The sequence below is a fragment of the Amblyomma maculatum genome, chromosome 2 (assembly GCF_055883805.1).
Source record: "Amblyomma maculatum isolate TAMU_Amacu chromosome 2, ASM5588380v1, whole genome shotgun sequence".
NCBI lineage: Eukaryota > Metazoa > Arthropoda > Arachnida > Ixodida > Ixodidae > Amblyomma > Amblyomma maculatum.
The window spans coordinates 94,907,428-94,923,163 of NC_139345.1; the positions used below are offsets into that span (position 1 = coordinate 94,907,428).

A 15,736-nucleotide genomic window follows, 5' to 3' on the forward strand; every position below is an offset into this window, starting at 1 on the left:
CACGCGGGCTGTTCCCTCGAAAAACCGTTTGTCTTTCAGCGAGCCCGAGCTAAGTGACGACGGGAAAATCATGCATATCCAGGTCTTGGAGCTGCGCGAAAATGTAGATGCCACCAATGTTTTCATCTTCAACGCCAACGCACTTACAGCCTGCAGGAATTTGTTTAAGAACTGTTTATGACGTTTTCTAGGCTGTAGAACCCTTGACATCATTTACAGTTGGACATGCAAATTATTCTCGTCAAAACAGGTTAATTCGTTGGACTTAAGAGACAGATTGTCGAAGTGAAGGACATGTAGCCGTAGTCTAAACTTTCACAAGAGCATATCGCTGCAGCAATCAAATGTCAGCTACGCAGTGTTTGATTGATGAAGCCCTGACCACATAGATGGTACATACGCTTTCCTGCGTACCATTTTACCTATCCACCGTTATCCTCCATATGCGCGGGCTAGTCGACCGCACACGTGGCTACTTAAACAGCGGGCCTTTTCATGATCATCAACGCCCTTACACACTGTGCAACACCGTGTCTTAAGTTACTGAAAACTAATCGTGCATAAGACGTTCTGCTCCGTAGCTAGGCTTTCAGGCTACGCTTAATGTTTTGATCAAGCTGCAAAGACTTAATCGTTTTACTACTCTGCACCCAATTCCGACAAGCAGACCAACCCCTAATGTTGATGCTAATTATCTCATAGCACTGACTCAGTCATAACGTGGCCGACCACTGAAATAGTCGGGGCGATGTTCGAAATCAGGGCGCGGCTTCCACACGCATGACTGACCCCGGCTGCGCTTGACGGCCCAGGCTGAGACAATGCCGCGCACGGCACGAACGGAATAGGCAAGACGAGGGAAAGTTTCCTGCAAAGCCCGAGTGCTTCAAAGCAGCTCGCATTTGGGAGGCCCTTGCCCTTCACTTGCAGGCGTCGTCTCCCATTCAGCGGGCCCCAAATTGAGCAAGGTTGCTGCGTTTATTGACGCTCTAATCATACACTGCGTGAAACAAAGTTTGTGTGGGCTCGAGGCTGAGTGAAACTTCCATCGCAGTTGTACTCTCGTTGCAGGTCAAGAGGTGCGGGCGAAAGGAACTGTAGATATAATATTCCCGCAGAGCGAACGTAACACTGCGGAAAAGAGATTTTGTTCCTTAAGTATTTGCAGCGCGGCAGAGAAGATGCGACTGCGCTGGCACAAACCGAGAACTACTGAGAAAACGAGCGGAAGATTCGAGTAGTTGATCCTTCAACAATAAAAGTTTTGTTTACTATCACGCTAAGGAATTAAGATGACAACAAATAGGATTTACTAGAACATTTTGGTGTACCCGTTGGCCCGCGTTAGGCGGGGAGTGGCAGCATAAGTTCCCATAAAAAAAAATAATAATAATAGGGTAGCGATATTTGATATTCGGAGTACTACTTCCAGTGATGTTCATTTTATGTGGTGTATTGGATATCTTCTAGTAAATGTAACCAAGATTAACGGAGACGTTTGCGACATAGAATGGTTTGGAGGTTGGCCGGCGGCTGTACGCTGGCTACTCTAACGGACGGCAAACAAACCAAGGAACCGAACAAAGACTTGTCAGTTGACTGCAAGTTGCGAATTGGTTTAAAGAAATACAGGATACAAAAGGTGCAGTATCTGCAGCACCTTTTCTGATGGTATACCTGAACCGCGCCGTAAGAGAAGAGGGAGGAACGTAGCAGTGAAAAAAAAAAAAAAAGAAAGGAAGAAAATAGTGGTTTAGTAGAGGGCTTCAAAATAATTTCGATCACCTGGGATCTTTAAATTTCACTAACATCGGACTGGTTCGGTTTATGGGGCTTAACCTCCCAAAACGACTCAAGCTATGAGTGACGCCGTAGTGAAGGGCTCTGGAAATTTCTACGACCTGGGGTTATTTAACGTGCACTGACATCGCACAACACACAGGCGCCTAGCTTTTCATTTTGCACTGTAATTTTGCAAATTGATGTTGTTAGTGTTCTCTCACTGCTTATGATCCCCGTAATATATCGATGAACATCGACTATTAGGCGCATCATTAATGTAATGCGTTGGAAGCAAGCATATGCGAACCAGCAGTACTAAGCTTGGGAGTTTATTTGAATTGTGCTCCCACTTGGATCAGTGACGAAACCTATATGAGCTGCACATGTCGGTATATGTCTTATATGCCACACGCTGAACATGACGGCATCGTCAGCCATCACGTGCTTTGCAGCGAATGCATTCGTATGCGTTGTTTACTAGAAGCACACAATTCATCAGAACCAGCATTTAAATTAATATAGCCTTCACTACGCGCAGCGTTGGCTCAGTGTTTAAGGCTGGGGGACTTGGGCTCGAGCCCGACCACGGCGCTCGCATTTCGATGGAGGTGAAACACGAGACAAGGCCACGTCAAAGAACGCCGGGTGGTCGAACTTATCCGGAGCCCTTCATTGCGACATCTCTCATGATCTGAGTTATAGTGGGGCATCAAGCCCCATAAAGCAAACCAAACCAAACGAAACCAGAAACATGCCGAAATATTTTTTCTTCCAGTTTTGAAAAGTTTTCGCCGCGACACGGTCTATAAGTGCGGGAGCATTCGTAATGTTGTGACATTTTAGACTGGGCGGCCGCGTGCAGGCTTGAGGAAGGTTTAGCAAGCCCTGCTTTGATGTCTGGTTGCTGAGGCCATGGCACATGCGTAGCTTTCACGCTTCTTATCTACTCATATTTAGGGCTGCCTAAATGATTGTCGTCATCAGTAGCAAAGACTTATTCTCACACGTATGACGTGAAGGTCATAGAGTAAAAAAATTGACAGGGGTTATATCTGTCAAACCGATTATAGCGCGAAAGCGCGGGAAGCTGTAGTTTTATATGTAAATGTAGTGCCATCTGGAAGCCATCACGTCAGATGGCGCAGGTTTTACCGTGAACTTTGAGCTCAGCTGCGGCATAACGGCGAGCTTAATCTCAGAGGCCATGAGTTTAACCCTACTTGTGGCGCCGTCTGGGAGCGGCCCGTCACATTGTGAATACTTAAACGCGGTTATAACTAGCGGGAGCGCCTACCACATTGGCTCAGTGGCTAAGACGTTCGGCTACTGATCCTGGGTTCCAACTCATCCGGTTCCAATAGGCTGGGATGCATTTCTTTTTTTTTATTTTTATTTTTTTTAGTGTGAAAGCACCCGAAGAGGTCATGGTCAGTCACTGCTTAGTCATCGAATCCACCCCTCTGTCTCTCTCTCTCCCTCTCTCTTTGAAAAGCAGTAGTGGAGACTCGCGCGTTTGAGCTGCTATACTGGACTTCGTTTGAATTACCTGCACGAGGCAGCGTGGTTGTGACCCCACGCAAGTGCTTAGCCAAACAGAGCGACGGCACATACAAGATCGCACAAGATTCTTGTGGTGAGCCGGGGAGTGCTTTCGGACTAAAATGCTGCCTTCGTGTTGCGCACTCACAAGTGCGCATATGTTTTGTGCATTTTTACAACTTAAACTAAAGCGCACTAGCGCCCCAAATAAGGCCTCGCTTTATCACACAATTAATCGTTTTGTATGAATATTCGAATAATCTAGGAATACCTGTAAATGTGTTGGTACATATGAGATTCGGTGTTTAGTTAGGATATTTCTGTTAGATTCGGTGTGAAGTTACGCTATGCATGTAGAATTCTTGTTTGGAAACAGCAGTACACGCACAACCATGGTTTTTAAGAGTAGAACGGACACTCTAGTATATAGTCCTATCTCACTGGTGGACACCTCAATGCACCGTGAGAAAGGGTTCACCTAGGGACTATGAGAAGGTGCAGAGAAACAGACACCGTAGCGGTGTACGCAAACTGAATTTCCGGGTGCCTTCGGCATTACACTTTCACGGAAGCGTGATCACAAAGGCCGGAACTTTACCCCATGTCTTCGAGCTCAACCCTTAAACCTTTAAGTGGGGCTAAATCAGCACCTGGTACCGTGGCACGTAGAACCAGCGACGTAGCGATGCGTTACCCGATTTAAAATATATACCCTGCAATCTTGCTTGGGCTGTTCAAGGCGTCCAGCAGTCTTCTTTATGTCTGTCAGATACGTAAATGAGGCTAGCAACGTATTTTCGGTACAGGCCGTTATACGATTCGTTAAGGTTGAACACCGATTAACATTTGTCTGTGTAAATTGACTGGCTGCGAGGACAGCAGGGATCCTGAACAAAAAAAAAAAAAAAAAAAAAAGAGCATGATTTAACACATAATCGTCACCATTGAGTGAAACATAGAGTTTGTCCAACTCGAGTGAAACAATCGCACTTTTGATCAGGTCAAGTCAGCATTATTTCAGCCGACACTCTTAGGGCTGCTCGTTTCTTAGATCAGCGTCACCAAGAGGGCTATGAACAGAGCTCTTTAATATTAGCCGTTGCGAAACATCTCATAGGTCGTCTATTAGCCGTTGGGATAGCATCGCAATAACGGTATTTGTGATTGATAAAAAATATTGGTGTTTACGGATAGTGGCGCCGCACGCGACCAACAAAGTGAACTATGTATAAGTTGCAAACCTTTAGATCATTGATAAATGCGCAAATACTTCGCAAAGGAAATCGGTTGAAGAGGTGCAGTAGGAAAACTTCTTGGACGTGATAACACGTAGAGATAAGGCGAAAAAGAAACGATTTTTAGGAGACATTGACGGCAATAGCAAATAGTGCTTATTGACAGCTTCCAGACGGAGCCACAGTCTGTAAGCAGTCGAAGAAAGCATACTAAAACTAATCACTTTTTGAAGCGTACTTTCTCAACTAGTATGATTAGAAAGCTGTGAGACATGAGCACGTTTTTTACACGAAAATGCGTTGGAATCGAGCCCCTTCGTTTTGTGGTGTCCTGTGCAGGTGTGCCCAGCTACCAGGGCGAATGGCTAAACATGACCAAGGTAACGCGGTTGCACATGGGGCCGTACCTGTGCATCGCTTCCAACGGGGTGCAGCCTTCTGTCAGCAAGCGCATTCTCCTCAAAGTCGACTGTGAGTACCGTGTCTATGCACTGCACGTCTCTGTGTTAAGCTGTTTCTAGGCGTCATATTCCGCTAACTAAAACTCGTCTACGCTAGTGAGATACTGCGCGAGCACTCCTTCACATCGTCGTGAATTGCAGCGACGTAACCTTTACCATCGAGCAGCATAAAGAAGCTTTCACATTGGCCTCCCAAAGAGGCACAACATCCCCAACAATAGTGTTGATGAAAATTGTGTTCGTTCATTATCCGGAATGCAAATTATTCTCTGCAGGTAACAAAAAAGGGGCATGAAAGTAACTGCAGGGACAATTCCGCATTGCCGCGCTAAAGTTGATTTCAGTTCTTCAAATGTGAAGGCTAGATGCACGCTATCGAGCTACGCGTGCACGAAAAGAAGTAGCTACTCTCGCGCATGAATTACGTAATAGCCAGTATTTTAAAAAATATTTACCGGGATGATATTTGGATCTAGGACCTGCCACCCGGTTCTTTAAAACGTGCAATGATATTTTTTTTTTTCGACTTCTTTCAAGACTTTCTTTAGTGTCATGTTGCCCATTTGCCCAAATTTTCACTGAAGTCGTTTTCTCTTCGACAGGCCTTGTAACGCTCTACAAAGCGGACGCACCGCACTTTTCGAAGTCACGTGGCAATATTCAGGCTATCAATAGCCCTTACAGGGGCACAGCGCGTATTGGGGACGCGTCTAAGGAACCGTAAACAAATGTTCAACAAATGCAAAAAAATAACAATAATACGTTCGCGCAGAAGCGACCACAAGGCGCTGTACTGTGTCAGCACGTACCGTCACAGACGGCCCATGATAAAGACAAAAGGTACTAATCGGGTGCAATGGAAAATTATACAATAATATCGAACCGGGTGACCAAGAAATCTTTACCAGTCTTTTTTTTTTTTTTGGCATAATTTCCTCTTAGATGACATGCATTTGTCTAAACTCAAAGCGTTATTTTGCGGCATCGTCATTCTGACTAACCTGCGTATCGGAAAGACTAGATTGTTTACAGTAACTTCCTCGCACAACACTCTCGCTTGTATCAATTATTCTCTGAATGATCGAATAATTCAAGCAGGCACAAGGAACGCTTAGTATAGAACGAGAGTGTTCTGACATGTAGTATTCTCAAGCGCCAAATCTGTTATTGTGGAATGCGTAGCCCGGCAGCCGAAATGGTTCCCACACCGAGTGGTGCCGTGCTATCCGCAGTCGCACCCATGATCTGGCAACCCAACCAGCTCGTCGGAGCTCCCCTTGGGGCAGACGTGACGCTCGAGTGCAACCTGGAGACGCACCCACGGGGCATGACCTTCTGGGAACGAGACGACGGCACTATGCTCATCTCGAACGCCAAGTATGACTCGCTGGTGCTCGAGACGGGGCCCTACCGCCTGCTGCTGCGACTCACCGTGCGCGACCTCAAGCCGGAAGACTTCGGCACCTACAAGTGCGTCTCCAAGAACCCGCTCGGAGAGACCGAGGCCAACATCAAGCTACAGGGTGAGTCAATCAGTTGTTTCAGAGGCTGTCCTCATGCACTTAATTCGCCACAAAACGTGCGCTGTGCGGTAGTAAGTGCAGAGGTCTGACACTCATCTGAACACGCGGGACGCATTGAAAGAAAGTTATTTTCGACGGCCACAAGCGGAGAAGGAAAGATGCATGTCCATGGCAACAAAAGTAAAAAGCGAGCGAAAATGAAATCAGAAACAAAATGAATAAAAATATATGGTTATTGTAGAACCGCGATAAATAATAGCGCCGGGAAGCTCTTTCGATGTTATTTTGCAAAGTGATTATGCGGTTCAGACATTTAGGATTAATGGCTTCACATGTCCTTCTGGCGTGGTTATGACACATGCACTAGGTAGACTTGAGGGTCCTGGCTCCAAAAAGCCAGACCTCTCGAGTGCATACCGCGTTTACCTTATTCTCACGCGTACTTTCTTTCGCATAAATCTTGAAACGAGTGCGCGATGTAGTCGGGAAAGGAATGATATAATTCGGCATGTCGTGTGGCGTTCATGATAAAAAAAAAATCATGGTCGCCACTGTTGCCGATGAAGCCTGGAACATCAATCCGCCTACTACCGGCTCCATGTCACTTGGGCCGCTTTTCCCGCCCTTGTTAATATTTTTCGGAGGGCAGACAATAGAGAAACGCAGCAACATTATCCGGACGCAATAATCACCCAACACGCGGTTCTTTTTCGTATCGGGAACTAATTTTCATTGAACTAACTTCCTACGTGTTTTACTATTAGGCGCACGTATTTAACGGTAGCCTGAGAGGAAGTGGCAAGGGTTGCAGAGATTTAGTCATGCAATGCAAGCGGACTGAAAGGCTCGCGTAAAAAAAAGTCGTTTTTACCTAGGAATTAGGTTTCAATCTAGCTGGGAATACGAAAACAGATTATTCTTTAAGAAACTCAGATATCATTACCTTAATTAGGTTCCTTTACTTATTTGCACTTTGAAGCTCAATTAGTGGTATTTCAGTGGTTTACGTTACGGACTGTGTGCAAGGTTGTTTTACATTTACATTATCGTCAAATCAATCCCAACACTCTTGCAGAGATACCCCGGCCGACATCTTCGACAGTGGCGTCTTCCAAGGAGTTCCAAGTCAAAAAGCACTGGGAGACCACGTGTAAGCTCTCCATTATAATCGGTTGGCAACCCATAACTACTGGCGCTTTGCAAATGCAACAAAGCTTAGCAAAAATAAGTGATTAGAATAGCACCGCATCAAGAACGCACACAAAAGCAGGAGAGCCTAGATTAGTATTTCTTTTTCACTCTTATTATGCTTTCAACGAAGCTTATTGCATGTCCGTGGATTAAAATATATTAAAAAATTGTCTGTGTTAAGTATTTTCTGCATTCCAAGTGAAAGTGTATTTCTCTCTTCGGGGCTTGTCCTCTTCACTGCAGCTCTTAATAAAGCAGACAGATTACACAAGTGCGTAAAGAATGCATAAAATATGGCTGGAAAGGGACGCCATCAGTCCTTTCTTTGCAGTCTAGTGTGTGGACTGTACTGGGTAGAAAGAAGCTAATTATATGCAAGCAAATTGCAGTTAAACCATGTAAACACATTTTATCAATAAATAATTTGATATGAAGTAACCTGCATGCACTCACTAGAAAATCATAGGCATTAGTAGTAGGGACAAAAGAAGTGTAAGCGAGTATTTCGTGATCGAAACTGCGGGATGCTTTGAAACGAATTAAATAAATTTCAGTTTTAATGAAAAAATGCCGAAATGATATTTAAGGTTAGTTCCTGAAGTCTGTTGAGTCCCGTTTCCCCAAGTGGCCTTCTTGTGTAAACTCTGTGCAAGAAACAAGCAGTATGGATTGCGACTATTTCTGTCATTTGTTTTTCTACGTTTTTTTTTTTTTTTTTCATATTTCAGCAACGCAACAATCGAACGGTCCTCGGCACCAGTTGGGAACACACGCTTCCAATGCTCTGCTCAAAGAAGGTGAGTACATGGTAACTGCCATCGGTAATAATGCCGCTTTGTTATATTGACTCGTGTGTTAGGTTAGAAAAAGAAAGAACATACGCGATAGAAACAGAGGACGTTTAATTGTGGGACCGTTCTTGGTGCGCTTGTTCCACCGCTGCAGTTATTTCCGGATGCGTAAAATTGGCTGGACAACTTCGAGGGAGTCGTCCACTAAAATGGGTGAAGATACAAGCGTAAGTTCCACAAAGTGTATTTTGCGCTCGATGAATCTTCTAGGACTTGGTTCGAGAACCACGAGAATACCCCTGTCTACCAGGGAAAGATTTCGCCGCAACCTCCTAGCAACATTCCCCAAAGCAGGCCGCCTGGAGAAAGCTGAAGCTGCTCTGCACTCCCGTAACCAGCGGGCAAACGAAAGCGTCCGCATGTATCTGGAGAACATGACGCCTCTCTTCAAGCGTGCCGACCCCTCTACAGGGGAGGAAAAAAAGCTTGGCCACCTCATGCGTGGGATAAAACAAGAGCTGTTCGCGGGTCTTGTGCGCAGTACACCACGTACTGTTGCGGAATTTCTCAAGGAGGCAACCACCATGGAGACGCCGCTCCTGCAACGAGCCCGTCAGTACAATCGGGGTGTAAGCACGCTTGGGTCCGTTGTTTTATGGATGCCCCTAGGAAGCGACAAGGCCGTTTTATGTGACCTGATTCGGTCGGTTGTCAGGGAGGAATACAAGCCTTCCAGCTGCCTTCCAGAACGCCTTCTTTCATATAGATGTCTGAAGTCGGTCCGGGACGAGGTGCGCCTGGAAGCGCAGCAGCAGCACGTCTCTGAGATTGCCCGCTAGCTTGACTTCAGACCTACCTATGCATCTGTCTTCTGTCTGGCATCAGACTCCAATGTGAACGCTACGACTGAAGCAGCGTGGTCGCCTACTCCTTCTCGTGGGCCTGCTTCGCCAGCCTATCAGCGACCACGGAAGTGTGAAGTGTGGCGTGCAGCCGTCGGCCCTTCTGCTACAATTGTGATGAGGCCAGTCATTTTTACAGGGCGTTACCGTTCCGCAGAGTGGGCCTGCGTGGTTTCTAGCCCGACGGCCCTTGTCCACAGAACGGTGAACGGTTCCATACTTCAACGTCCCCTACTCCTGCCGCATATTTCCTTTCTTGTTCTACATCTAACACACGTGCCACTATTGTGTTTTCTATGGGAAACATTCTAGAAACTATTTCACTGAATGGGAGATTTAATTTTTTTTTTGTATGAGGCTGGCGCAGATATTTTCTATCCATAACACTGACTGCAAGCAGCGGTAGATTGGGTCGCTGTATTACAGGCGTGTGAAAGGTTCTTCGTTGATTGTTAACAAGTACAATCTGCTCCGAAAGCAGATTTTTAAAGGGGAACAAATTCTAGTTTCCGACATTTTTCCAGAGTATGCCTCTTTGTCTGAAGGTAGAAAAAAAAAAAGAAGAAAAACTCAACATAATATCAGAACGAGCCGAAAATATTTTGTTTTCTATCAGGACGAAGAGGAGAGTATTCCACTGAAGAGGAAGGCACTCAAGGTTACCCTCCTCCCAACTATAATCAGGACTACGAGAGAGCTGGTAAGCTTTGCATTCAGCAATTGCTTGTTCTTCATCTCTCCAGAAAGCACATATAGCAGCTTCATATCGATACTAAGGTGTAAAAGTGAAACTATCGTTATATTCAATACTGCACACAGTGTTCTCGTTTTTGTGTTGTGAATTAAACAAATGTCAGTTTTTCTTCCGAAACAAGTTTATTTTATTGCTTTTTCTCTGACAAAAGTCAAATTTGACTGAAAGGTAAATTGCGATACACTCCATAATTACGCGTACATGTTTGCTTAAAGAAAATATATGAAAATGATTTCGTCTTTCTTTCACGAGACTTTGTGGCAAGATTCTGAGGAATCGAAGAAGCTCTTTATTTCATAGCGGCAATTACTGTAATGCGATGCTATAATCTGGTTTTCTCTTTTCTTTCTTTTATTTCGATACTTTCGACTACCAATTTTATAGGGCGGGATAGAAGAGTCTTAAGCCACAGCGTTTTTTGTCCATATAATCGTAATTGGTCTAACCATAATGTATTCGTCTCACGAATTTCAGCAAGGTCCCTTGCATAATATTACTTTGTTTTGCTACGCTAGAGAGAACTAGTACCGACTCTGTGTCATCAGTAAAAATAGGCAGCATAACGTCTTAGTAGATATAAAAAGACGTGTGAATCGCATTAGTCTAACGAACTGTATGAAGAGGACAGGAACAAAAAATAAGTCCAGGAGGCTTAACGCTACTTAAACCTGGTGATGACGACGAGATTATCCGCCGCGGTGGCTCAGTGGTTCAGACGCTCTGCAACTGAACGCGAGTGCACGGGTTTGAATCCGCTCTGTTTTCATTTTTTTTTTTAACGTGAAAGCACTGCACACGCACTAGCTAAATCATCACAAAACGAATAAGTCCTAATTTGATCTTGCGAGGCTTGAAGGTCATTTGTGACAGCCGGCGAACTTGGCAGTTGCAGCCCAGAGAGTAGATCATCCTGTCTTAAATATCCTTATTCCCACTCAGAGACTTAATTAAGGAAAGGACGGAGCTTCGTGAAAAAATATCCTTATCACCACCCATTGGCTGAAGGAAGGAGACAAAGGGGAGGCTCGTGAAGAACTAAAGGTCATTCGCCGACACCCGGCGAACGTGGAAGTTGTAGGCTGGAGATAGGTTTCCGTTCTAAAAAAAAAATAATAATAAAAAAGCAGCAGCCACATCAGGCTGGTTATAGTGCACAGAAGACTGAAAGCACGATAAAACAACTTAACTCGTAACTTGTCGCGGTTTTTTACAGCGATCCTTAAGTAAGAGAGCATAAATTTTAAGAAAAGAATAAAAACAATCAAAGTATATGCCTTTTGTGGGCCGGCCACGAGAGTATACTCCCCATTCGGATGTAAATCCGTGAGACATACTCTTCATCCTCTAACTTGTCATGAATATAAGGTTAAAAAAAAAAAACACTTCTCATGCCGAACAAATAGAGAAATACCACCACTTTTCGCAGCTATTCAAATGCACTAAAACAATGGAATACTCGGGAGTTAAGTTTATGTGTTCCTGAAACTGCGGCCTGCAGACAACCGTTCACTGTTGCTCGTCTTGTAATTTTCACAGAGTGAACCATCGCCCCTATGCGCCCCTAGGCATCGGCAACAAATTGACGAAAGAATGAACAGGAAAATTGAAAGTTCCATGGCGGCTTTAAATGAAGAAAAGTAACACGCACACGCACAGTGGTCAAGCTACGGAGTAAAATTATTAGCGCAATGCACTCCACACACGATATAGCGCTGAAATCACTAAACTTGAGCGCTTCTCGCAATCACTTTCTTTTTTTTCTTTTTTAACATTCGCTGTCTATCGGCATACTACGTCGAGCCTCGCCTCTGCCTACTCGTACAGTCTTCCTCCGCCTGTATGCTTTATGAAGGCGTCAGCGACGACGTGTCTTATATAGAGCTAGCCGCAGGGCCACAATGCGCGCCACTACAGGCCCGTCGTCGTGGGCGCATTTACATGCGACGTGTCCTATTCGCGATAAATGGCAGGCCGTATATATATACGGACCCCAGCGCTCGTCGTCGTCGTGCTCGACGCCAGCACTCGCTCCGAGGGGCCGACACTACAATTTGCCGAAATGGGTGCCATTGGCACCGTTGTTGCCGGCTCGCCGGAGCCCGAGCAAGCACTCATTTACGGTCGCTCGTATAAAAAGGCAGCCCTTTTGCGTTTCCCGCCCAGCCGTCCCACTCATAAACTCCCTCCCTGTCCGTCTAATAAAGAGGCCGCAACCCGTGGCGCTGCTGAGAGCCGACTGGGAGGCTATGTGTGTCGTTTAGGCTGAATGTTCGTGTTTCTGGCTGCTGCAATGCTTTATCTGGAAAAAAATGTGGCCGCTTGTGGTTGTTTATTTGGTCGTTACCTGTGTGGTGACTGATCCAAAGCGCTTCTCCGGAGTTGAACGCCGCAATGGCCGAGTAAATACTTCGAGGTCCTAAATTTCTCATCGTGCATTAGAAACGGTGAGAACACTACAACAGCTTTGTAATGAGAAAAGTTGTTCCTCCTCTATGTCACTTATTGCGCATGGTCACGGCATGTTTGCCGTCCGAATTCACCAGCGAAGACAAGCTCTGTCGTCGAAACACTTTCTATAACGCACTGAAGCCTACCGTGGACTGTTGTTTATTTCGCTTTGAGTTCTTGATGGTGCAACTCAAACACAGGGGATAATCTGCTTGGGTTCAGTAGCGAAGGCGAGGTTGATCTGTCAGCAAGGCTAGAGACGTTTGGGATATTCAGACACTTAGGATAACGATAATCGAACAAATGCAGGAACCTCAGTCGGGCCTTTTCTACACACGATTGTTTTGCTCGAAAGCACACTTAAAAATATTTGCTTAGGTTCACAGAGGCGAGTAGAGTATTTTTGGCAATCCCTAGCAATGTACAACTTTGTTTTTAATTCTTCGAAGCTCGTGTTATGTTTCTGCCAAAATTTTCTTTCTATTTTATTTAATTTCATCTATTTACTATCAAGGCCATTCGTCGTTGCAGAGAGAGGTGGGTGGTCCTAAAACAATCAAACAAACAAAAAGAATACGTATGTACTCGGAGAGTCAATAAAGATGATTAAATACAGCATTCTGGTACGGTAATGGACAAGACGGAGGCGAAAAGTGGTTCCAGTGTGCTCTATTAATTGGAACGAAATATTCAAAATAAAGATTATTTCTGCGCTTTGGCACGCCAACATTTATTCTGTGGCCTATGTGGGATGAAAGACAGCTAGAGGTAATAAAAAATGATTTTTTTTTTCAGCTTTTAATTGGTAAACGAACTCTTTAGTTAACGACGGTTCGTTTCGTCTGTATAGCAACGGAACCTATCTTCAGTTCAGTTCAGTTCAGTCGTTCAGTCGTGTCCGACTCTTCGTGACCCTATGGACCATGTCACGCCACGCTTTCCGGTCTCTCACTATCTTCCTAATATCACATAACTTCATTGCAGTGCCTCGAGGATGCCATCTAACCATCGCGTTCGCTGCCTACCCCTTCTTCGGCGATCCTCAACCTTTCCCAACATCGAATCTTTCTCCAGCGACTCCTTTCTTCTCATCAGATGAACAAAGTAGCTGAGCTTTGACTTTAGAATTTGACCCTCCAATGAGCAGTCAGGGTTTATGGTCGACAATATCGACTGATTTGATCTTCTGGCAGTCCAAGGACCTCTCAAGAGCCTTCGCCAGCACCACAATTCAAACGCGTCAATTCTTCGGCGGTCAGCCTTTTTCACAGTCCAACTTTCGCATCCATACATCACAACTTTAAAGACCATAGCACGAGTTATACGGATCTTGGTTGGCAGACTAATGTCTCTGTTCTTTACTAGGCGGTCAAGGCTAACCATTGCTCTCTTTTCCAGAAGCAGGCGTCTCCTAATTTCATGGCGACCTATCTTATGTCGCCGTAGTTTGTAACGCTTAATTGTTTAGCAATTAACAATTTAGAAATGTAGAAAAGAGCCACTGGTAAGCGTTTTGTGCATTTCGCATTAAAAAAAAAAAGAAAAAAAAACATGCGTCCGCTAGTGCTGTCGCCTTGTTTTTCACACCGTGTCTTAACCGACCCAAATGGCCACTCTCCACTCAAGTCTATAATTACCAAATGTTGTCCCTTTTCTCTTTTCTGCTCTCGTCGCAGGGGACAAGGAAATCCCGAGCTCGTCATCCGGTCGCGGAATGGCTGCCATGACCTGCCCCATGTCTTCCTCCATAGTCCTGGGCTTCACACTCGTTATCCTGCTGCATAGCGGCTGCAGCGTCTGACCGCTTCGGGCAAGAAGCGCCATGACCGCGAGCCACGCCTATCGTAGCTTCTAACGCCGCAAGGAGCCAACTTAAAAAAAAAGGGGAAAAAAAAAGGACGTGCTGCGAAGAACTGCTTGTTTCGTTCGTTTCTTCCCGCGGTGTTCTTTGTTCGAGCCTACGAAGAAAAAGAAGAAAACAAAAGAAAAAAAGACTATGCCGTTGCACATGTGACGTCTTCGCTACGTGATTATGCGAGTGGACGCTGCGACGGTCCATCGGTGCTTCTCACAACTCAGACTTGCAGTGCTTAACGGGCGGATGCTCCGTGAAGCGCCCAGCAGCGATAATACCTTCGGCGAACTGCGTGGTGGACGCCTGCTCGGGTCGCTTGCGCACAACTCTGCGACTTTGCTCCGCATTGATATTAACCCCCTTTCCGCGAGGTTTCTGTGGACCCTATTCCTTGTGAGGAAGAAATGACGTGCCAACAATGCCAACTCTCAAAGGGAAAAAAAGAACAAAGCGGGTTTGTCGCTTGAACTTTTGAAAAAGGAAAAGCTTATGGAGCACTGTAGCGACTAATACCTTGGAAGTGTGTAAGCTCGGGAGCTGCTGTTTGTTGAGACAGAGGTGGATGACAAGGTTTAGTGCGATCGCAAAAACATGAAGAAAAAAAAAAAGCAGATTTCTTAAAAGGCTACCGGCAGTGTTTTTTTTTCCTTCCTTTGTCAAGCAATAACGAACAGAGATGCAACACAAGTACACGCTTGCTCGATTTGACAAACTATCAGACCAATAGCCATACATGGATTAAGATTTCTGACTAAAGTCGCTAAAGCGAAGAACCTTGGTTCATAAGGTGCATCTACTGTTCGGTGCGTTAGATACAGCGCTGCAAAAATATTTTTCCGCTGCCGGCTGACAGTGAATAGTGTTTCAGCCTTAGACGCGCAGCTTTGAATTTCCGCCAATGAATCGGCCAATATTCAAGTCACTTTCGAGGCTTTTGAGGACTGTGGAGGCCGCTTGGCATTCATTGTAGGCGCCAATTTCACACAGTGATAGAACTTCAACCTTGCAGCATTGCAGCAGCTCTCGAGTTTAATGTGGCCGTGTGTGGTGTCCGTAACGCGGAAAGATTTTGATTTCTCGCGCTGTTTAAACACGTACCTCCTGCAAAGGGCTGCGAGTGACAGCCTCGCTTCATGCTGCTCGAATGCGTCGTGTTCTTTGTTTTTCTTTCTCTATAGTTCATAGCGCCACACACGTTGAATGCACAACTTTGTTTATGACACATCCGGCATCTTTTTTGCTATTCAGGAAATAG

At 45.3% G+C, this 15,736-nt stretch overlaps 1 protein-coding gene across 1 annotated transcript in view; it reads left to right on the forward strand.

Annotated features, from left to right (window-relative positions):
* The window catches only part of LOC146199299 (neurotrimin-like), a gene marked incomplete at its 5' end in the record, with an annotated part of 43,649 nt that extends 28,578 nt beyond the window's left edge, over positions 1 to 15,071 (forward strand). The window contains 6 exons of the mRNA XM_084592751.1: positions 4,896 to 5,027; positions 6,250 to 6,540; positions 7,616 to 7,690; positions 8,460 to 8,528; positions 10,041 to 10,124; positions 14,303 to 15,071. Of these exons, the coding sequence (XP_084448877.1) occupies positions 4,896 to 5,027; positions 6,250 to 6,540; positions 7,616 to 7,690; positions 8,460 to 8,528; positions 10,041 to 10,124; positions 14,303 to 14,427 (776 nt within the window). The remainder of the gene's footprint in view (positions 1 to 4,895; positions 5,028 to 6,249; positions 6,541 to 7,615; positions 7,691 to 8,459; positions 8,529 to 10,040; positions 10,125 to 14,302) is intronic.
* Positions 15,072 to 15,736: the final 665 nt, after the last annotated feature.